We start from the raw sequence: 22079 nt of genomic DNA, 5'->3' as shown, positions 1-22079 counted from the left end.
GCGGGCAATCTCAGAGGCGGGGGAGGTAAGGGAGGGGGTTTTGGGGGTCTCCCCACCTGCCCAGTGAAATTTTGGGGTGTCATTGCTTTATTGGCCCCACCATGCGTTGGGGGTGCCCAGGTGGGCATTCCAGGAGTGTCTCAATGGCCCTGGGGGAGGAAGGGAGAGCAAATGGGGAGTTAGGGGAACCCAGCGTAGGTGCAGGGGCAGACCCCTGACATTTGGGGGTGGGGAAATCCTACCGAAGGCGTTCCCTTATGGTCCGGCGGTGGCATCGCAGCATCCAGAGGATGGGGTCCTCAAGAGGGCCTGGGGGAGCTGCATGTCACAGGGGGTGGCAGTCCCACAAGTGTTCCCTCAGCCTCACAAGGGACTTCCAGAAGTATCTCCCCAATCCAAAAGTGCCCCTTCAGCCCCTCAAGTGACCCCGGGCCCACAGCTGCCTCCCTCGCCTCGCAAGTGACCACCCCCGGCCCACAAATGGCCACCTGAGCCCACAAGGGCACCGCTAGCCCCTGGCCCAAAAGGTGCATCCAGGCCCACCAGTGACCCCTCTGACCCACAAATGGCCCCAGCCCCACAAAGGCGCCTCATGACACTCAATCAACCCCCAGCCTTGAAGTGATCCCCATGACCCACAAGTCACTCCCATGACCCACAAGTGATCCCATGACCCACAAGGGATCCCATGACCCACAAGTGACCCCATGACCCACAAGTCACTCCCATGACCCACAAGTGACCCCCATGACCCACAAGTGACTCCCATGACCCACAAGTCCACAAGGGACCCCCATGACACACAAGTGACCCCCATGACCCACAAGTGACTTTCATGACCCACAAGTCACCCCCATGACCCACAAGTGACTCCCATGACCCACAAGTCACCCCCATGACCCAGAAGTGACTCCCATGGCCGAGAAGTGATCCCATGACCCACAAGTGATCCCATGACCCACAAGTGACTCCCATGACCCACAAGTCACCCCCATGACCCACAAGTGATCCCATGACCCACAAGTGACTCCCATGACCCACAAGTGACCCCCATGACACACAAGTGATTCCCATGACCCAGAAGTGATCCCATGACCCACAAGTGACCCCCATGACACACAAGTGACTCCTATGACCCACAAGTCCACAGTGACTCCCATGACCCAGAAGTGACCCCCATGGCCCAGAAGTGATCCCATGACCCAGAAGTGACCCCATGACCCACAAGTGACTCCCATGACCCACAAGTGACCCCATGACACACAAGTGACCCCCATGCCCCAGAAGTGATCCCATGCCCCACAAGTGACCCCCATGACACACAAGTGACCCCCATGACCCACAAGTGACCCTCATGACATACAAGTGACTCCCATTACCCAGAAATGATCCCATGACCCAGAAGTGATCCCATGACCCACACGTGACCCCATGACCCACACGTGACCCCATGACCCACACGTGACCCCATGACCCACAAGTGACCCCCATGACCCAGAAATGATCCCATGACCCAGAAGTGACCCCATGACCCACACGTGACCCCATGACCCACAAGTGACCCCCATGACCCTTGAGCGGCCCCTCTGGCCCTCACCCCGTGGCTGCTGCCATGGCGCCCCCTGCGGGGCACCACGTGCGCTGCTCCTGACTGAGGGCGGGGCCTCATGGGGACCACGTGGCCTCAGGCCCCGCCCTCCCCGGCACAGGGGCTCCTCCCTTGGCGGCCGCAGGGCATCCTGGGAGTCACGTGACTCCCAATGTGGCGCACACCACAGAGCCCCGAGGCAGTCATGTGACCCCCAAAGTGGCTCCTGCAGCAAAGGCTGATGGGACTCTCGCTTCCCACAGGGTGGCGCCCCCTGGTGCAGAGGTGCGCAGCAGCTGCTGCTGATTTGCCCCGGGGTGTGGTGGGAGTCATGTGGCTGTGAGCATCGTGCCTCCCGCAGGGTATCCAGAGAGCTGCTCCTCACTGGCCCGAGGGCCTGGTGGGAGCCCCGTGGCCGCCAGCAGGGATCCTGCCAGAAGCGTTCCTGGCAGACAGCCCGGGCTGAAGGCAGCCCCTGGTGCTTGCGGAAGTGGCTCCTGATTGGCCAGGGGGCTTCAGCTTGGTCACGTGGCCGCCCGGGCGCAGCCGCCTGCATGGCCCCGGTGGGGTCACGTGACCCGCCCCGATCCAATCCCTGCAGGGAGCCCAGCAGGGCCCTGCCCGCCAGGGGCGTGTCCGCTGCGGGCTCCTCCCCCCGGCACCGCCTCGAGCGCCATTGGACGAGCGGGTCATGGAGGGCGGAGCTGCAGGGGGCGGAGTCCAGCAGAGGCTTCGTCCTCTCTGCGCCGGGGCGGCGGGCTCTGAGCTGGGCCTGGCTGTGGGGGAGGAGAGCGTTGGGGAGGGGCGAGGACCCCCGGAACGCTGACCCGGCACTGACCCTGCAGCGCTGATGGTCTCAGGAGGAATTTGAGGGGCTGCGGGACGCACTGATGGGCAGAATGGGGGTCCGGGGCATCACCTGACATCGGCTGGGGTAGTTGGGGGTCTCTGAACGGCTCTCGGAGAACACTGGGGCAAGGGAGGGAATTGGCAGGCACTTAGGAGTCTGGGGAGCACTTGGTGTCTGGGACAACTCTGAGGGAACGGGGGAGCAGACTGGGGCCTCCGGGGGCACTTGGGGATCCCGAAGGGCACTTGAAGCCGGGGTGTTCTCTTACCTCCTTTGCACCAGACGCTCCGTTCGCTGCTCCAGGCTGAGCCTCTGCGGGAGGTATGAGGGAAGTGACGCGGGGCCCCCCAAATTCCCCCCCGGGATCCTCCGAATTCCCCCCTCGGTCCCCTCTGGACCCCTCAGGCCTCACCTGCTCCATCGCTCGCGCTCTCGTTTGGTTTCGCCCCAGCGCTCCGAGCTCGGGCGCTGATTGGTTAAGGGCGAGGACGGGCGGGCGCTGTGGCCAATGGGAGGCAGGAGCAGGAGAAGGCGGGAAGCGGCGGCGCGAGCGCGGCGCGGGAGGGAGGGAGGGGTCTGAGGGAGGGCTCGGGGGGTTCCCTGAGGGGCCGAGGGAGGGCTCGGGGGGTTCCCGGAGGGGCCGAGGGAGGGCTCGGGGGGTTCCCGGAGGGGGCCGAGGGAGGGCTCGGGGGGTTCCCGGAGGGGGCCGAGGGAGGTCTCGGGGGGTTCCCGGAGGGGTCCGAGGGAGGGCTCGGGGGGTTCCCGGAGGGGCCGAGGGAGGGCTCGGGGGGTTCCCTGAGGGGTCCGCGGGAGGGCTCGGGGGGTTCCCTGAGGGGCCGAGGGAGGACTCGGGGGGTTCCCTGAGGGGGCCGAGGGAGGGCTCGGGGGGTTCCCGGAGGGGCCGAGGGAGGACTCGGGGGGTTCCCTGAGGGGGCCGAGGGAGGGCTCGGGGGGTTCCCGGAGGGGTCCGCGGGAGGGCTCGGGGGGTTCCCGGAGGGGCCGAGGGAGGGCTCGGGGGGTTCCCGGAGGGTCCGAGGGAGGGCTCGGGGGGTTCCCGGAGGGCTCTGGGGACTCTGGAGGCAGTGGGGGAGGCCCTGGGGTATCAGTGGAGATCCCTGAAGGGGATTGCGGGTCTGGGGCAGCTGAGAGATGCCGGGGGGTTCTGGGGTCACTGGGGTGGGTGTGAGGGTCCCAGAGAGGTTTGGGGTGGAGAGAGGTTAGTGTGGTTCTGGGCATCCAGGAGGTCGAGGGGGTCCCCATGTGGTTTGGGAAGCCCTCGGGGTGGTTAAAGTGGCAGAGAGCTGGGATCTCACTGACAGAGACCCCCCCCCCCCAATCTCTCCCATGGACCCCCCAAATCTCCCCTAGAAACTCCAAACCCTCCCAGGGACCCCCAAAATCCCAACAGGACTCTCTCAGCCCCCCTTAGATCTATAAGCCTGTCCAAGGGAATGATACCAAATGGATGTCAAGTACACTTTCTAACACAATGTCAAGCGTTAGAAAGCAGGTGTTTATCTGCCCAGGACATGCTGAAGGATTTCTCCTTTAATCTGATGTGTGCGGTGAAACTTTACCACAGGGTATGGTCCTGGAGGGACTGTGAACAGGTCTCTGGTGGTCATATTCCCAGAATGTTTCCATATTGCAGGTTACCATTCCTTGAACCTTTTTTCCTTGAGCATGCACTGTTACTTGTTATGTAACTTGACAAAAACTCCACTATATTCCTCATTACCTATTTGTCCAGTGGCTCTATGCTTGTGATCCTCTAAGCATACCTTTACATCCTTTCAGGTTTTTTGCCAGTTAGTCTTTAGGCTCCATCCAGCGCCTTCAGGGCAGTTGAAAATGCCTCTTCTCTGTGTCATTTATCAGGAGCCCCAAAACCCTCCCAGGGCCCCCCATCTCCCCTTAGGGACCTTGTGGTTTGGGAGGTTCAGAGAGCTGAAGGGATCCCTGCGTAGTTTTGGAGGAACCTCATGGGGTTTTGGGGGTCCCTGGATGGCTCTGGGGGTGAGGTCTCCTGTCTCTGGACAGTTTTGAGGATGTCTGTGGGGTTCAGGGTTTCCCCATTTTTCTGTCTTCATTTTAAGACAAAAGCCCTTTCATTTCCTGTTTGCCATAGTCTGTCCTGGCTCCAGCTGGTTTTATTCAGCTTTTTAGTCATTTGGGCCAGAATTTCCCATTCCTTGGAATTCCTTGCTGGGACTTGGGTCATTAATTTTGGGTAAAAGACATTTGGACTTGGTCTGTCCTTCCCCTGGTGTCATGGAGCCAGAGGGTACCATGGGGACAGTGATTCTGGGAGCGCTTGGGTATTTTTTATTTGGGTCTAGAAGGAGTGACTTTGGGACAAACACTCTGTGTCTGCAGGGATCCAGGAATTCAAGAGCCAAGGGGCCGCTGAGTGGGGGAGAGTGGGGAAGAGTGGAGAGGCTTCTTTCCCTGTTTATATCTGGCTTTCCTTATTGTTTGGTGATGAGCAGAAATTGAGGATTTTTTCTGCCGAATTTTCAGATTATTTTTACCCTTTCCCTTCCCCAGTTTTATGACTTTGCCTCGTTGTCCCCAAAAGTTTCATAATATTAATCCTTTTTCTTCCAAAATTTAAGGTTTTAAACTCTTTGCTTCCCAAGTTTTAAAATTTTTTGCCCATTTCTCCCTAAATCTCTGGATTTTTCCATTCTTGTTCACTTTTCTCCCAAATTTCAGATATTTTTTTTTCCCTCATCGTGCCTAAAATTTGGTGGGTTTTTTCTTCCCTTTTTTGAGGCCAGATTGCACGTTTGGGAGGGTTTGTGTGGGACCAGGTGAGTGAAGTGTTTTCTGGATGTTGAGCTCCATTTTGATCTGAATTTGGGGGATGTTGGGCCATAAAATACCCATTTTGATTGAAACTGGGAGGAGTTGGGGGGAAATTCATCCTTTCCATGAAATTTTAGTGTGGATTTGGTGGAAATGGGGTATTGAGATGGCATCAAGGGCAGGGTTTGGTGGGAGGGCTGTGTCAGCATTTTAACCCCATTTTGACATGAATCTAGGTGATTTTAGTTAAAATTCATCTATATTTGGTGTGACTCTGATTTAGATGGAGACTCTGATGTGGCCTCAAGGTGGGAGGAGGATGAGGGGGAGAGATGTTTTATCTCTGTTTAATTCCATTTTGACCAAAAGGGAGGGCATTGGGGGAAATAGTATTTTGACCCAAAATGGGAGAATTTGGGAAGGAAAACCATTTTGATCCAAACCTGGGGAATTTTGGACAAAATTTTGAGTTTGGAATGTTTCAGGTGGATTTAGAGGCAGTGGAGGCCAAAATAAGCCCCAAGAGATTTTTGTGAGGTGAAAAAAAGGCATTTTGGGGTATTAAAAGACATTTTGGGGTAATTTGGGAGTTAATTTGAGGCTTCTGGAGACACCCCAGGGTTCACATGGATTTTTCTCATAAAATTACAGTTTTTCTTGATTTTTGGTGTTTTTCGCAGGGATGGCACAAGGTGGGATCCGGTGGCTGCTCCTTCCTTTCTGTGGTAAGTCAAACCCCTGTTTTCCATGCAAAATCCCCAAATTTCCTGGATTTTGTACATATTTCCATGCTTTTTAGCACAGAAAATGAAGTCATCAATCCCTGGGCTTGTTTTTGTCAGAAAATTCCCCTTTTCCTTCATTTTACATTTTCTCCAACCACCTCTCAGCTGCAGATTTGTTATTTTTAACCAAAAAACCGATTTTTAAATATTTTTTAATCCAAAAGCTTTTAGAATCTTCTTCTTTTTTTTTCATGAATGCCTCATTAATCTTCATGGGGAAAATCCCCTTTTTCTTCACTTTCTACAGAAGAAAAAAAAAATGCACTTTGTCCTGGTTATTTCTGTTTACTTTTCGGGTGGCTTTTGTGTTTTTTTTGGTTTTGTTTTATCTAAAATTCTAGTGATCAGTTTTAATGTTTTTCCAAGACAAAACCCATATGCTGGAATTGTATTTTTTTCAGGGAAGATATATATATTTTTAAAAGGTATTTTTAAATGAAAAAAGTAACTTTATTTTCTATTTTTTCGTAAAAGCAGTTGGTTCCTAAGGGAAAAAACCCCTTTTATTCCTTATTTTCCTGGCTTTTTTCTAATTTTCACTAAAACCTTTTATCAACCCAATTTTTAGATAGTGTTTTTAACTAAAAAAACCCTTTTATTCTCTTTATATTTTCTTTTTTATTCTTTTTTTTTTCTTTTTAATTTTATTTTAAAATGTTATTCCTTAAGGAAAAAAGCCCTCTTGAACTCTGTTTTAGGTTTCAGGTATTTTTAAAGGAAAAAAACTCTTTCACTCTGTTCTAATTATTAAAATCCCAATTGCTTATTTCCCTGTTAATTTTTCTTCAAGATCGCTTTTTTTAGAAAAACAACTCATTTTCATGTGTTATTTTGGAAAGCCCGCTTTAATCCTATTTTTTATTCACAGTCAAACCTCATTATTTCCTATTTTTCCCCCAAAACACTCAAATTCCATTTTTGTCCTGAAAAAATCACCAGAATTATTTTTTATCCAATATCCCCAATTTCCTATTTTTTTAAATTAAGAAAAAAATCCATATGATGAGCTTTTATATATACACCAAGTTTTAATAGATTTTTATCTCATTTTCCTCTTTTTTTCCCCTGACAATCTCAATAATTTTTTTTTTTTCTTTTAATTAGGAGAAGATATCCAGTCCTTTTAACCTTTTAACCTGTTTTGGGGCTAAAAAGGGCTATTTTGTTGTTTTGTAGGCTTTAAAAAAGCCCTGAAAACATTTTTTATCCTTTTAAAGTTTTGATCCTTTTAAAGTATTAGTTTTACTTTAATATATTTATATTTTTTATATATACATTTTATGTTATTCAAATTTCATAAAATTTTAATTGGCTATTGATAATATTAAATAGTGTAATTGAATAGCATAATATTGATTAATAGGACAATAATTGCTTATTAATACTTATCTGTATTTTTATATGTTGGGGATATATTAATAATATACATACACTACTACTATATGAATGTGTAATATTATCGCTACTGTAATTATATAAAAATACAACATATGATCTATTCTGCTGTAATTATGTTATTATCATTATTCTTATTTGCATTTTTTAGTAAAAATTTCCATGAAAATTCAGTATAAAGTTATTTAAAAGTTTATATGGATGTACAAAAAGGTGGACTACAAAACCACGTAATATATTTTCTATTCATATATTAGTGCATTTATTAATAAAGTACACTAAATATTGCTAATATATATCACTATTTCTAGTTATTAAGAGAATTATAAATGATAGATTACATATAAATTATTATAAATATAATTATGTAATACATTTAAAGATTATTTTACACTGTAATATGACATAGAGTTGCATAACGTTATATGAATTACATTATGTTATTGTATTATAAGGTATTATAACTTTCTGTAATTTATGGATATTATATTTAATATCATATGTGTATATTATTATATTTTGTGTTACAATATAATATTGTATTATAATTATTATTATAATATTGTATTATATTTATTATTATAATTGCTATATCGATTACATATAACGATAGATTATATTGCAATATAGTATAATATAATGGTATATTAATTCTATTCTGGTCTCTAATATATTCTTTACCTTTGTAATTTTGCTCCTTACTGCTTATTTTAACTTGATTCTTACTGTTTTTTTCCCAAATTGTTTCTATGAAACAAGAAATAAAATTATTTAAAATCATTATCTGTATAATTTTATAGAGAAAATATAAATCATCTGCTGTTGTAAGTAATTATAAAAATAACATGTAAATTTATTTTCTACTATGATTAATACTGAAATAAATTAAATAGCCACAACATTCATTATTATATTACTTTAATTATTTTTAAGATTTATGGATTTGGATTAAATTTTTGCTGGTATTTCTATCAAAATTAAGTACAAAACAATAGAAAAAATACTACTATATATTTAAATATAGGTATTGTATATCACAGTATTACAATTAGAGATCTGTATAATAATAACACAGAAAACTATATAACTAAGTTATATAATGGATAATAAGTATAATAATACCATAACGGGCTAAAATGTAATTCAGATTTTTTTACTGATATATGAGTCTTATATTATTGATATTTTATCAGTATGCTAATAAGTAGTAGTATACTAAAGTATATTACATATTACTATTAATATGTCAAGAACACAGGGTACAATAATAGAAATAGCTAGTTATATTGTTGTATGAAGGAATAGTGTTTTATATAATTAATATTAGTTAATAATACACCATTATTTCTTACAATTAACACATTGATATATATTTTAATAATTTGGTAATAGAATGCAAATTTTGTTTATTAACATAACAAACTATAAATAGAATTTCTATTATGATTATATATAAAACTAGACTTTATAAATTGGATACTGCAGTCATATCTTTAATGTAATTTCAGTACAATTTCTACTGCAAAATAGGGAAAATCATATATAAATACATACAGAATTGATATAAAAATATCAATATAAAAACATAAAAGCCCCATTTATATAACCCCTTGGTTAATATAAAAATTAACCAAGACCCCCTTTTTCCTCCATTTTCCCAGCGCTCTCCAGTGCCAGTTACTGGGGCCGTGAGTTCTGGCTGTGTTCCCACAGAACCATGATGAGTCCTCTAATGCATAGCTGCAGCTGCTGCTCACCTCCTGTGGCCCTGCTGACACTCAGGTGTCAGTGATGCTCTGCGGTGGCTCTGTCACCCAGAACATCACCCTGAGGCCAAATGTCACTGTGCCCTTGCCCCTCTCTGCTAACCTGGAACTCACTGGAAGCTGCACTTCCCGTAAAACCTTGGTGGTCCAGGCGAGTGCTGATAGCTCAATGGTGTCTGTCAGCACCATGATACACTGTGGGTGCCACTGCCCTCCTACCTATGGAGAGCCTGGGCAACAGGTACTGTGTGGTGACACCTGTTGGGAATTACACCTACAGCCTGAGTTCATGGTGGCCAGCAGTGCCACCACCACCGCCACTTTCCACTGTGCTAGGGCCGCCTATGTCCCTGTTGCGGTGCTCTGCCTATTCCTGCAGCCCTACCACAGCCTGCAGCTCCAGAGCAGCCAGGACTTCACTGGCACAGTTGTAGTGGCCGACACAGGTGTGGCCATCCTCAGTGGCCACACCTGTGTCAAGGTGTTTGCTGGCTTTGACTTTGTGGTGGAGCAGCTCCTCCCAATGACAGCGTTGGGGAGGAGCTACGTGGTGCCACCCAACCCACGGCAGACAGAGGTTGACTTTGTTTATGTGGTGATGGATGAAGACAACACCATCACCTACAACACCGGGAGCAGGAATGCCACTGTGACCATGGTGACAGGGGAGGTGCAGACTTTTGTTCTGAACCATAATTCCCACCTGTACATCAGTGTGGTGGTGGCAGTGCAGGTGGTGTTTTTCTTCAGCAGGTCAACTTGTCAAGATCCCTTCCTCCTTGTTGTCCCACCTGTCAGCGCCCGTTGCACTGCGTTCCACTTCAGCAGTGTGCCCAGCCAGGATAACCATGCCATCCTCATTGCACCCACCACTGCCACTGCCACCACCACCCTCAATCATCCTCCAGACAACACCGTGGCATGGCAGGCCATTCCTAGCACAGATTTCTCCTGGGCCAGCATCACCCTGAGTGCAACAATGCAGAGCGCTGAGAACTCACAGATGCCCATTGGGCTTCTGGTGTTTGGGTTCCAGAGTCACGCTGGATATGGCTTCCTGGAAATCTGTGCTGCCAGTGAGTACAGTCAGTCCATTGTTGTGTCACCCCAATGGCTGGGTGTTGTGCAGTTGACCATGCATAGGTTTTCCCCTTTTTTTCAGTCCCCACACTGCTCTCCTGTGAGGATTTGGTATGCAAGGAGAGGTGTGAGATGGATGGACAACCAGAGTGCCTCCAGGAGACTTTCTCCATCTGTTGGCTTGCTGGCGGGCCACACTACTGCAGTTTTCATGGAAAGATCTTTGATTTCATGGGAACATGTGCCTACACCTTGACCACCATCTGCGATCCCGATCCCACCCTTCCTGCCTTCTCTGTTGAGGTCAAAAAGAGGGCAAATGGGAACTCCAAAGTTTCCTCCATCACCATCCATGTCGACAATGTCACTGTCACTGCTGTCCCATCAGAGAACGGGATGGTGAGGGTAAGCAGAAACTATCATAATTTCCCAATTTTTAAAATTTTTTTCAGAAATTACATATTTAGCAATGATCTTGAGGGTCTTTTCCTAAATAATTCCTAGATTTCCTGGTGTGCAGGTAATCCTTGCATGAAAACACTTCTAGATTTCTTGAACTCTGTACCAAATTTTGATGGATTTTGGTTGTTTTGATGGTTTTTGTTCTGCAGGTGAATAATCACCTCTCGCACCTCTTCATCTCCTCCCATGGGAAGCTCCACATCCACCAGAAGGGTAAATCCATGTTGATCCAATCAAATTTCAAGCTGAAAGTCCTCTACAAGTGGGATGATCATGTAGTAATCAAACTTCTGGCTGCTCTTTCTGGAAAAGTCTGCGGAATGTGCAGGAACAACAGGGAACTCTGGGATGATGCACTCTGTCTTGATGGTAAACAGGCGTGTGATATTGTAGAGTTTGCGCAGAGCTAGAAGGTGACCAGTGAGAGCGGCCACTGCCTGGACACCTGTAGTGGGGACTGTAAGCTGTGTGGATGGGACCAGGTGGTGACATACAAGGCAGAGACCTGGTGTGGGAAGTTGTCCCACATTCTGGGCTGTTCTGAGCATGTCATGACACTAACAGTCCCAATAGCTATGTGAAGAACTGTATCTACGACCTGTGTGCCAATGAGGGGCATCACAATGTGCTGTGCCATGCCTTCAAGATCTATGCTGATAACTGCCAGGAGGAGGGATCAATGTTTCCAATTGGAGGACAACAGTGGGATGTCATGAGTAGAGGATGGTTGGGTGAAAATAGTCCTTGGGGTGGGCAGGGCCTAATTAATGTGGGACTAAAGATCCATGGACTCATGGCTTGGAAGGTTATGGCAGCAAATCCAAGCAGGAAATCCATGGAAATCCAGGGAGATTCCAGAAAGTCCATGGAGACTTCAAAAGATCAATGGAGACTCCTTAAAATCCATGGAGACTCCAGGGTACAGATAGTCAAAGAAGTCTGTCCCACTATGTGCCGCCCCACCCTGACTGCTGTCTCCCTCCCTGTGCAGCTCTCGCTTACCTGCCCAACAGCACCCACAGCATCTGTGGCCTCGCCTGCCTCCCTACCTGTAGCATCCCCACTGTGTCATCCAGCTGTTCCACTGTCAGCACCTGCGTGGACACCTATGTGACCTTGAAGCCAACACCTGCACTGCCCCTCTGAATGTGGCTGTGTCTTTCAAGGTCTCTTCTATGGCCTTGGCGAGGAATTTTGGGGTGATCTCACTTGCACCCAACGCTCTGTGTGTGACGCGGAGCGGCGGCAGGCAGTGTACCGGGATTCTGGTTGGACCACTAAGGAGGAATGCGGAGTGGAGGAGGGGGTCTAGGATTGTTATCCCAAAATTTTTGGGGTCTGCACCACTGTTGGAGCCACCCACTATGAGACCTTTCATCAAAGGAGGTTTATCTTCCAGGGGATGTGTGTCTTACCTACTGGTTGGGTTGTGTGAGGACACCCAAAATTTGGTGGGATTCCAGGTGTTGATGCAGAATGGCCACCAAAGTGACAACCGCATATCGTCCGTTGCCGTGGTGACAGTCAAAGTCTACAACAAAACCATCAGCATCAGCAGGGAACATTGTGGAAAAATCATGGTGAGTTTAGGAAGTGGTCCTTTATCTTTTCACTGCATTCGCTATCTCATCCCAAACCTCATCCCAAATCTCATTGCATTAACTAATGATTGAATCTGAAATGTAATTAAACCAATATAATTGGTGTGCTCTGGCTGTTGAAAACGGAATTCTCTGTCAGACCCAAATGTTACCAATTTTTATGGTTTTCTTCCCAGACCAATGAGTGGTTGGTCAGCTTCCTCATGGGACTTGGACCTTATCATACTCTTGCATCCCAAATATAATTCAATCCAAAATTTAATTAAATTGAAGCAGTTTGGTTGCTCTGGCTGTTGAAAATAGTTGGAATTTACCATCAGACTACAAATGTGATCACTCTTTATGGTTTTCTCCCCAGACTAATAAGAGTTGTTTGCGGCGGTTTGGCAGAAGCTGCTGAGGCCACCGCCTTCCCAAGAGTGTCTACTCTAGGAAGGGATAGCCCAGTGAGCACCAGACGTGAGCACCACCCAGTTCACGCCACCAGATGGTATGTTGCGGGTCAGTGGAAAAAGCTGGCAGCCGGGGTTTTTTGTATAGCGTTCCAGTGGTAGTTTATCGCACCTACACACCGAAGAGTCCAGGGAAAAGAACAAAGGAGGATCCAGGGTTTTATATGGGACAAGGGAGGCAGAGCATCAGGTCTGAGGGCCAATGGGTAGAGGGACCAGAGGCGGTGCAAAGGTGGTGTTACAGGGGAAAATCCAACAGGTATTCAGGGGAGGAACAGTAAGGAATGGGCACTAATGGGATAAATGGGAGTGAGGAACATTCTGGAACTGGGGAGTATCGCCGGCCGGGGGACTGGGTACAAATCATGAATGGGACGGGACTGCTGAGGAACGTGTCTCGAGCTGTTTGTTTTCCAGCATCAGTCTCATTACATGGTTATGACAATGGGAAGATGCCAGCAGCTCACATCCCAGGCAGCAGACAAAGAACTTAATGTTACAACTTACTTTAAAAGCTTTTTGACCAATCACACAAAGCAAAAGCATATTGACAGTAGTTCTATCCAGCCACTATAAGCACAAGTACCTTTGGTTAAAACAATGCTCACTTATTTAGAATAAAATCCCTGCTTGTAAGCCTTAAGATACAATGCACAGAGCTCCATTATTAAGCTTAGAACTTCCTAATATCTTGACTAGATACACTTTTCTGTAAGTTAGGGAGTTACTCTAGCCAAGTGATAATACACAGACCATTGTTCTATTTGTCCTTACTTTCTACTTCTTGTATAATTTTTCTGCTGACAAATCTTATGTCTACTGCCTAGTTCTAATTGCAGTTCCGCTGTCTCTGAGGCCGGCCTTTTGCAACTTGCCCAAAACTCTGATTTTAAGGATTCCCACAGGGAGTAGAACAGGGGTGATGTAACTGGGATCATTACCATAACAAGGCAAGGGACTGTGGGAGAGCATCCCACTGGGTTGCCCTTTCTTGAAGATGAGTGTCTTCCCAGAGCATCCCAGTCTCAGCATCCCCTTCATTGTCCTGGGATGCAACAGCTGGTCAACCTCCCATATCACCACAGTGAAAGGAAGATTGTTGTCTATCGCAGTGGGCAGGTTGTAGAGACCAATTTTGGCCTTATTGTCACCTACAATTGGCACAGCCACGTCACTGACAAATGGCTTTGCCAACACCCTGTGTGGGCCTTGTGGGAACTACATTGGTGCTGCCAGCAACAACATGATGATGAGGAACAACCATGTGATAGCAGACCCAGATGCCTTTGGGAGCAGCTGGAAGGTCACAGATGTCCCAGGATGTGGTGAGAGGTCAACAGTGGAATGTTCCAGCACTGTCACACTTTCCTGGCTGCAGCAGGAAGTCTCTGGGTTGGGGTGCGAAATTATTTTGGAAGCGGATGGACCCTTTAGAGCATGTCATGGTCATGCTGATGGCCACCAGTACTTCCAGAGTTGCATCCATGACTCCTGCCTGATCTCTGATCAGGAAGAAGGGATGTGTCCAATCATTGCCCTCTACACCAGCACATGCCAGGCTGCTGGTGTGTCCATCAAGAGGTGGGGGACAGATAATTTCTTCTGTAAATTGGGATAATTGGGAGGGTTTTTCCTTCAGTATCCAAAGGATCCTCAAGCCAGTTCCAAATCCAAATTTGAACAACCCAGAGGTGTGTGGGAATCCCACCCAAAGTCTTGGTTGATCTCATAATCCACACAAAATAAACCTTTCCTAAGGAAGAAGTTGTCTCATCTGGAATAATTTACCACCCCAAAATCTCCCATTATCTCGGTGTTGGCTACAAAGTGGATAATTTACAGAGAGAACCACCAAAAAGTGCACCAAAAATAGTAGAATTTGGTTAAAGGGATCAAGCCTGGAGGTCAGTTGAGGACCCAATGTGGAGTGACCCCATTCTTTGAGGAAGTGTTATATTTTTCTCCATGAAAATGGTAAGAAATTGGGTTATTTAGTGGCAAAAAATCCTATTGTAACGGGCTGGAATATTCTTTATTGATGATCATTGTATCATCATCAGATAATCATTGACAATGTTCCTCATCATGTCCACAGGGATGAAAATTGAGGATTTGTTATGAAATTGGGCTAAAATACTCTGTATTTGGTGAAGTTTGCACTTGAATTCCCAGAAACTTCCAGGACTTGGCTTGGAATTTCCTGGTTCCTCACGAATCCCATTGTCTCCTGGTGATAAAGTTCTGGAATGGCCTGCCCAGGGAGGTGGTAGAGTTAGGGCATGGGTTGGACTTGATGATCTTTAAGGTCTCTTCCAACCTAGTCATTCTCTGAAATTCTGTGAAATTTATCATTGTGTCCGAGACCTCATCTTGTGCATTCCAGACCCCATCCTGCATGGCCCAGACCCTTGCCACATGGCTCAGACCTCATCCCACTTTTCCCAGTCTCTTCCCCCATTTCCCAGACCTTGCTCCATCTGTGCGGCCACTGGTGACCACAGCTGTGAAAAATGGCTGCCTTCTGCAGTATGGGGGGACTTGGGGGGCTTGGGAGAGTATGGGGGGGTTTGGAGGGCAGAGAGGGACACAGGGGTTAGGCAAAGAGTTTTGGGCTGTCCATGGAGGTATTTGGCGTGTCTGGCAAGGGGAAGGGAGGTGGGGGCTGTCTGTGGGGACTTTGGGGTTTTCATGGCAGGTTTGAGGTGTTCCCAGGGGTTTTTGGGTCTCCATGTGGAGCTTTAGGGTGTCAGTGGGGTTTTGGAGTCTACAAAAGGAGTTTTGGGGTGTCCATGGGGTATTTGGGGTCTGCACAAGGGGAGGCCTGGATGAGGAATTTTGGGATATCCATGGGAATCTGGGGTGTCCATTAGGGTTTTGAGGCTTTGCAGGGAGTTTCTGTGGGGGTTTTGGTGTTCCCAACCCTTCTCCCTTCCTGACAGGCCCTGTGTGCCCCCCAAACTAGCACTATGAGCTCTGCACTGCCCCCCCTCCCCCTGCATCTGCAAACGCAAAGCTGGACCTCAGGACTGCTCTGATGCCTCCACATGCTTTGAAGGTTGTTTCTGTGATCCCAGATTTTTCCAGAGGGGGATTACTGCATGCCCCTCCCCCAGTGTGGCTGTTTTGGAGGGCCCAGGGGAGTGCAGTTTTACCCTGGGTCCCCCTGCACTGAGCAGCGTATCTGTTCTGAAAATGGGGGGCTGGAGTGTCATCCCATTCCAGACTGCTCCAGTGACAAGGAATGCACAGTGTAGGGTGGGGTACTGGAGTGCCACCCCTGCACCTGCAGACAGTGCCAGTTTTTTGGGGGCAGGGGCTTACAGCACTTTTGATGGGCACCTGGGGAATTTTGGGGAGTCCTGCACCCTCCTGCTGCAGGAGTTGGAGAGGGGTGAGCCTGAAGAAGAGCTGGAGCCTATCATCGTGGCCTTGGAGCAGGAGGACATGGAGGTGCAGTGGGTGATGGTGATGGCATCGGCGCACGGGGTGACTGTGGTGGTGGACAGGGGACAGCAGTGGGAGGTGACAGTGAGTAGAGGCCCCGGGAACTTGGGGGTGCAAGCCCTAGTTTTGGGGGCAAAAAGATACTTGGGAGCCAAAAAGGGGGATGGAAATAGGATTTTGGGAGGTGCAACAGTGAGGAAAGGCCTTGTTTAGGGTTAAAGCTCTGACTTTGAGGTGCATGCCCTGTTTTGTGGGTGCAAACCATGTTTTGGGGACAATGCTTTTGGGGGTGAAAGTGTGGTTTTGTAAGTACAAACCCTGTTTGGGGTACACACACCACTTTAAGTGTGCACTCTAGGGTGTACAGACCATTTCTGGTGTGCTAACTGTGGGATTGAGCTGGAAACTATGATTTTGGTGTTGAAAACTCTCTTTTTGGAGTCTAATCACCATCCCTTTTTGGGATGTAAACCGTGGGTTTGAGGTGCGCAGAAGGAAATCCAAACCCTAGTTTTGGAAGTGCAAATCCTGTTCTTGGGGGTGCAAACCCTATTTTGCCCCACCTTTGAGGCAAAAGGTGCAACTTCCCTTACAGAATCCTCCCCCCTGTCTCCCCCAGGTGGATGGCAACCGCCACTTGCTGCTGCTGTGGCTGCGTGGGGGCGGTGCAGGTGGGGCCCCACCAGCTGCTCTAGGTCCAGAGGAGCCCCAAAATCCTCTAGGATGGCAATGCACCCCATCCCGCCGGCCCCGGGGCCTCTGTGGCAACATCAACGGGGACCCCGACGGGAGGCTCTGGGCAGCTCCCCCCACACTGCACCCACCTGGCAAGGTGCTGCGCGGTGCTCGGGGACCCCGAGGGACCCTTTGCAGGGTGTCACGGGGCGGTGCCGCCCTGCACGTTCCTGTTCACCTTTGGGTGCCAGTTGTGCGGGAGGGTGGAGACCCCTGTCCAGGCTTTCAGGGCTAGGCAGCTGCGTGCCAGGCAGCCGCAGGCCTGCTATGGGAATGTCGGGAGACCACGGGTTGCCGTGAGTACATGGAGGAATTGGGAATTCTGGGGGGATTTGGGTATTTGAGGTGACAGGAAGTTTGGAGTTGGGAATTTGGGGTGGTGAAGTTTTGGGAGGATGAGAATTCACAGGTCAGGATTTCTGTGGGGACAGGAATTTTGCAGGGAGTGGAAATTTTGGTGGGGGTGGGAATTTGGAGGTCGAGGGGAGTGGAATGGAGCATGTCTGCATTGCTAAGCCCCTGTAATAAATAAAGAGGTCTTTGTTCATCAAAACGAGTGTTGAAGGAGATAAGAATTTGAACTGAGTAGGGAACGCAACTAGCATAGAAGACTGTAACTAATTATATACAAGTTAACTTTTAAGCCAAGGACAATCTGCAAGGAAAATGAGGAGCCTTCATTCCTATGATCACCAAGGGCAGAAAAAAAGACCTCCTAGCAGCCAATTGCACCGGCACAGAGTGCATCGAGAGAAAATACGTCAACCAGGGGGGAAAAAAAAAAAAAAAAAGGACTATAAAAACTAAAAGGTCAAAGGGGAAGGTGCGCCATGGTAGAGCAGAGACTCCCTGGTCACCCAGCTCTGTCTTTTGCTTAATACTACTTGCTTAATAAATTCTTGTTAATTAATTTCTCTATAATTAGCCTCCCCAATTGTTATAAATGAAAATTTATTCAGCCAAATTAAAAAATAAAAATAGTTTTATTTGCGGTCAAATTCTATCTAGCGAGCCATGAAAAAAAACACAGTGCCGAGCCCGGGGATCGACCCTGGGTGTGCAACAAGGAGTCAGCCTCAGGAGAGGTTTTTCCCCTATGCCCACACGCCTCCATCCTGGCACAAGCGGTTTTTATAGGGAAATTCCGCCTGAGACCAAGATTTCTGCAATCAGTCTTTTCTTCTATTCAGAGTCCATATGTTAATAAGATTTTCTCTTTTGGAGATGAGGGAGAACAATTCAGTGTCCGGAGTTGTTGAATCCCGTGATGAAATTTATGGGAACGCTGCATTCACATGTATTTGTCCGAGGATTTCCATGATATCCATCTCGGGTCGTTCAGGTGATGATCAGCACCTGGGGTCCCCCGCATCTCTCCAGACATTGCCCATCTCCTGGCGAGCTGTACCTTCTTGTAAATCAGTTTCCAATATACACCTGGTCTCGGGGGGAAGGGGAAGAGGCTAGTACAAACGAGTATAATCTAACAAGTATTTAACATATACAGGGAATGGCGCGAATTGTGTTTATTACCCATAACACCAATTGAATTTGTCCATAATAGCCCCCATCTGGGAAATGCTGAAATCACACCCTCAAAGGGGACCTCTCCCAAAATGAGAAGCCTGTGTCCCCCTGGTGGAACCCTGTACAACTAGTGGGGCCACCCCTGTCTCCAAATGGGAGCCCCATGGGACCACCCACCCCAAAGGTGGGATGGCATTGATCCCAAGAGGCACTGGTTGACCCCAGATGATCCCCCAGTAGCCCCACTGCCCCCCATTGACACTCTTTGTTTCTTCCCTCCCTTTCCCAGCTCTCACCTGCCCCCTCTCAAGAGCCATTACCAGCTGTATGCCCGCACCGGTGAGCACACCTGCGCAGGTGTGTCACCCCCCTCCACCCTGCAGCGAGCGGTGCTTTGAGGGGTGTCAGTGCACCGAGGGGCTGCTGTTCAACGGGGCCTGCTGCGTCTTCCCAGGGAACTGTGGCTGCCTCCCCCAGGAATGCTACTCCAGGTGAGTGTGGCCCCAGTGCCACCCAGTTCCAGCCCTTGCTTCTTCCAAGCTCCCCACTGATCCCGGATCCCTTTGGTGTGCCTCCCAGTGTCCCCAGTACGCCCCAGCATCCTCCATGTTATCATTTCTCCCCGTGTGTCCCACTTCCCCCAAACACATCCCCCAGTGGATTCCCCTCCACCCCAGGGTCTCTCCTCATAGTGAGAGGGCTCAGGGTCTCTCCTCCACTCTCCCCTGGTATTCCCTGTATTGTCCAGTGTCCCTCCCAGGGTACTCAAGTCCTCCCCCAATTTCCCACACAGTGTTCCCATTCCCTCTCAATTTGTTTCTGTTCCCTCCACAGTGCCTCACAATTTATCCCAGTTTTTTAGTGGGGGAACTTAGTGTCCTTCCCAGTGTCTCCCAGCATGTCCCATTATCTTCCTGTATCTTCACCAATGTTCCCTGTGTCCCCCAGCAGGTCCCAGTCTCCCCAGTGTGCCCCTCATGGGGGACATGGGGATGTGTGGGGACATGGGACATGCTGGGGAGATGCTGGTGGTCCCCATGGGCACCCATTGGGAATATGGAGACACACAGGGGATATGGGAACCATGGGCCCCTTCCTCCCTCCCAAAAGACCTCACAGCATTATCATCTCCATTATTTTTTGGCCATTTTAGGCCACTTTTACCCACTTTCCACATTTTATCCATGGAAAACAGATCACTGAGACCATCCTGACCTCTGACTGCTCCCAATCCTGCACCTGCCAGGCGCCCAGCGGCCTCCAGTGCCACCCCTTTGCTTGTCCCTTCGGCCACACCTGCAGCCTCCATGACAGCACCCACACCTGCATCGCACTCCTGGGGCATTACGCCCTGTCCCCTGCCACCCACTTCGTCACCTTTGATGGCATCACTGGGTCTACCTTGGCCACCGGCACCTGTGTGGGCCAGCATATGTGACCCCCAGGACTCCCTGTGGTTCCAGCTGCTGGGGGATGTCAGGGACATTGGGGACCAGCCTGGTGGCACTTCACCTCTTCACTGCCTCACGGCTTCATCACCATGTAGAAAAACAGGAAGGGCTGGGTAAATTGTCAACACCCTGGCTGGTACCCAGAAATGTTGTCACCGCTGCATGTTGTCATCCTAAACATCCTTCTGACCTTAATTTTAATTTTAAAAAGATGGATTTTTTTTTCCTAATTTCAGACCCAGTAAGAGTCCGCACGGGTTGTCTCATCCCACCAGCACCACAGGATGTTCTTACCTTAATTTTGTCCCAAATTGCTGTATTCTGCTCACAGTTTCCTGCTAGTGAAGCACTTGTGTGAGAGGCTGAGACATCCATTAATTGATGCGCCCCATAATTTTGACTGAAATTGCTCTTTCTTCTCCCAGTTTCATGTCAGAGAAGCACCTACATGGGTTGTCCTTTGTTCTACCCCCACCATGCCTCGATTCATCCCATCATTTTTCCACAAACTTCCTCTTTTCCACCCTCTTTTCCTCCAACTACCCTTCACCCCTGTATCACCCCAAATCCCCTTTTTTCCCTTAATTTGGTGTTCTCCAGCTCAACAGCCCACCCCCTGCCTGCGGAGTTCCCAGGACCGTTGACCATCACGGAGACGCACACGACCCTCCAGGTCAGCTGAATCCCAGGAATTCTGGTGGAGTTGTGCACTGTGGGGGGACAGTGGAGGTGCCTGGGGAAGCGCCGGCTCTGTGGCATCTGCAGCGACTACGATGGTGCCACCAGCAGCACCTGATGGGACGGTGACAAGTGACACATGGGCCCTGGCCGAGGCCTGGCGGTGCCTGACATCACCCAGGTGGGTGACACCATGGGGACACTGGGGGAGGGGGACTGGGGGGATTTGGGTATCTTGTGGGTGGCACTAGGGGGAACAGTGTCAAAAAAGGGGAGAAAAATAGCCTAAAAAAGAGGGAAAGAATAGCCCCAAAAGGGGAAAGAAGGCCCAAAAGATGGAAAAGAGACCAAAAACGGGGAAACGAGTTCTCCAAAAGGGAGAAAAGAGCCCTGAAAAGATGGGAAAGGAGACCAAATAGAGGGGGAAGAGCCAAAACTGGGGAAAGGACCCCAAAATTCAGGAAAAGAGACCAAAAAAAGCAGCAACAGCATGGGGTGGGGGGGGAGGGGGAGAATAACCCCAAAAGGTGGGAAAAGAGACTTGTAAATGAGGAAATGAGGCAGCAGAGGAAAAGAACTGGAACAAGTGCAAAGAGATCAGAAAAGGAGAAAAGAGGGAGGGAAAAAGAGGTCAAAAGAATCCCCCAAATGAGAATAAAAACACAAAGACCGGAAAAGACACCAAAAATGGGTGAAGGACCCAAAAATAGGGAAAAGGAATATTAAAAAGTGAGGAAGAGTGCAAAAACTAGGGGGAAAGAGATACACCAGAAACGGGGGAAAAAACCCCCCACAAAGGGGGGAAGAGGAGTGGGAGAGAAGCACAAGAAAAGGGGAAAAATAGTCCAAAACAAGGGAAAAGTGAATAAAAAAGGGGGGGAAAGCCTCTCAAATTGGGGAAAGACACAAACAACGTAGGAGAAAGAGTTCAAAAATGGGCATAACACGTCCAGAAAAGGGGGAAAAGACCCTAAAGTGGAAGAAACTGCCAGAAAGTCCCCCTCGATTTGCCTTTCTTCCCACCCAGTGATGTGGAAAATTGACATTTCACCTGAGTGGCCGCGCCCTATCACTGACGTCATCCTCAAACAGCCTCAGATCCGGAAAACCCGGATTTTTGTAAGTCCCAAAATTGTGCTTTAGCCCCCAAAATAAAACCTGAGAGAAAACGCCGTTTGCTGGTGATCTGGGATAAAATCCTGGAAATTCTGGGAAAACAGGAGTGTGGGAATATTCTGGGGGGCAGTGGGGGTGGGGAGGGCTGTTCCCACCCTGTCCTGCCGCGGGCAGTTCCGTGTCCCCCCTTCCCCCGTTGGTCAATATTTCCCAACGCCTGAGTCCCACGTGGGGGGAAGGGCGGGGGGGCACCCGGATGTTTGGTGCGGGGAGCGGGAGGGGGTTCCCGGACATCTGAGTCCACCTGGGGAGGTGTGTGCTATGGCACACCTGGAGGGGAC

At 48.7% G+C, this 22079-nt stretch overlaps 3 protein-coding genes across 16 annotated transcripts in view; 2 read left to right on the top strand and 1 right to left on the bottom strand.

Moving 5' to 3' along the window:
* The window catches only part of LOC140680256 (uncharacterized), a 1118524-nt gene that overhangs the window by 1043062 nt on the left and 53383 nt on the right, over positions 1–22079 (top strand). The gene's annotated exons all lie outside the window — the stretch shown is intronic.
* FAM246A (family with sequence similarity 246 member A) lies at positions 70–2933 on the bottom strand. 3 transcript variants are annotated; one of them, XM_041711740.2, is made up of 5 exons: positions 2851–2933; positions 2707–2750; positions 1598–2364; positions 243–318; positions 70–149 (listed from the first exon to the last, which is right to left on the bottom strand). In XM_041711740.2, exons 1-5 carry the CDS (start codon positions 2857–2859, stop codon positions 80–82), a joined length of 966 nt encoding a protein of 321 aa, XP_041567674.2. In that variant the 5' UTR covers positions 2860–2933; the 3' UTR covers positions 70–79. The 3 variants fall into 3 exon arrangements, with proteins under 3 accessions (XP_041567674.2, XP_072775886.1, XP_072775885.1); XM_072919785.1 differs by having other exon boundaries at positions 243–309; positions 1598–2360; positions 2707–2903; XM_072919784.1 differs by having other exon boundaries at positions 1598–2360; positions 2707–2902.
* LOC100229431 (IgGFc-binding protein) lies at positions 2532–21745 on the top strand. Of its 12 annotated transcripts, none has more exons than XR_012052259.1 (9): positions 3472–5971; positions 9088–10268; positions 10355–10677; positions 10884–11103; positions 12198–12314; positions 12694–12825; positions 18783–18984; positions 20545–20803; positions 21650–21745. XR_012052259.1 is itself a non-coding variant. In XM_072919771.1 (7 exons), the coding sequence occupies exons 3-6, from the start codon at positions 9218–9220 to the stop codon at positions 11878–11880; spliced, it is 1749 nt and encodes a 582-aa protein (XP_072775872.1). In that variant the 5' UTR covers positions 2532–2759; positions 5927–5971; positions 9088–9217; the 3' UTR covers positions 11881–11900; positions 12198–12314. The 12 variants fall into 12 exon arrangements, 6 of the variants coding, with proteins under 6 accessions (XP_072775872.1, XP_072775873.1, XP_072775871.1 ...); XR_012052258.1 differs by having other exon boundaries at positions 12134–12314; XR_012052257.1 differs by lacking the exons at positions 18783–18984; positions 20545–20803; positions 21650–21745 and adding exons at positions 11726–11900; positions 16851–17957 and having other exon boundaries at positions 3473–5971.

Source organism: Taeniopygia guttata, chromosome 30, assembly GCF_048771995.1.
Source record: "Taeniopygia guttata chromosome 30, bTaeGut7.mat, whole genome shotgun sequence".
Classification (NCBI taxonomy): Eukaryota; Metazoa; Chordata; class Aves; order Passeriformes; family Estrildidae; genus Taeniopygia; species Taeniopygia guttata.
This window is presented reverse-complemented; position numbering and strand designations above follow the sequence as displayed.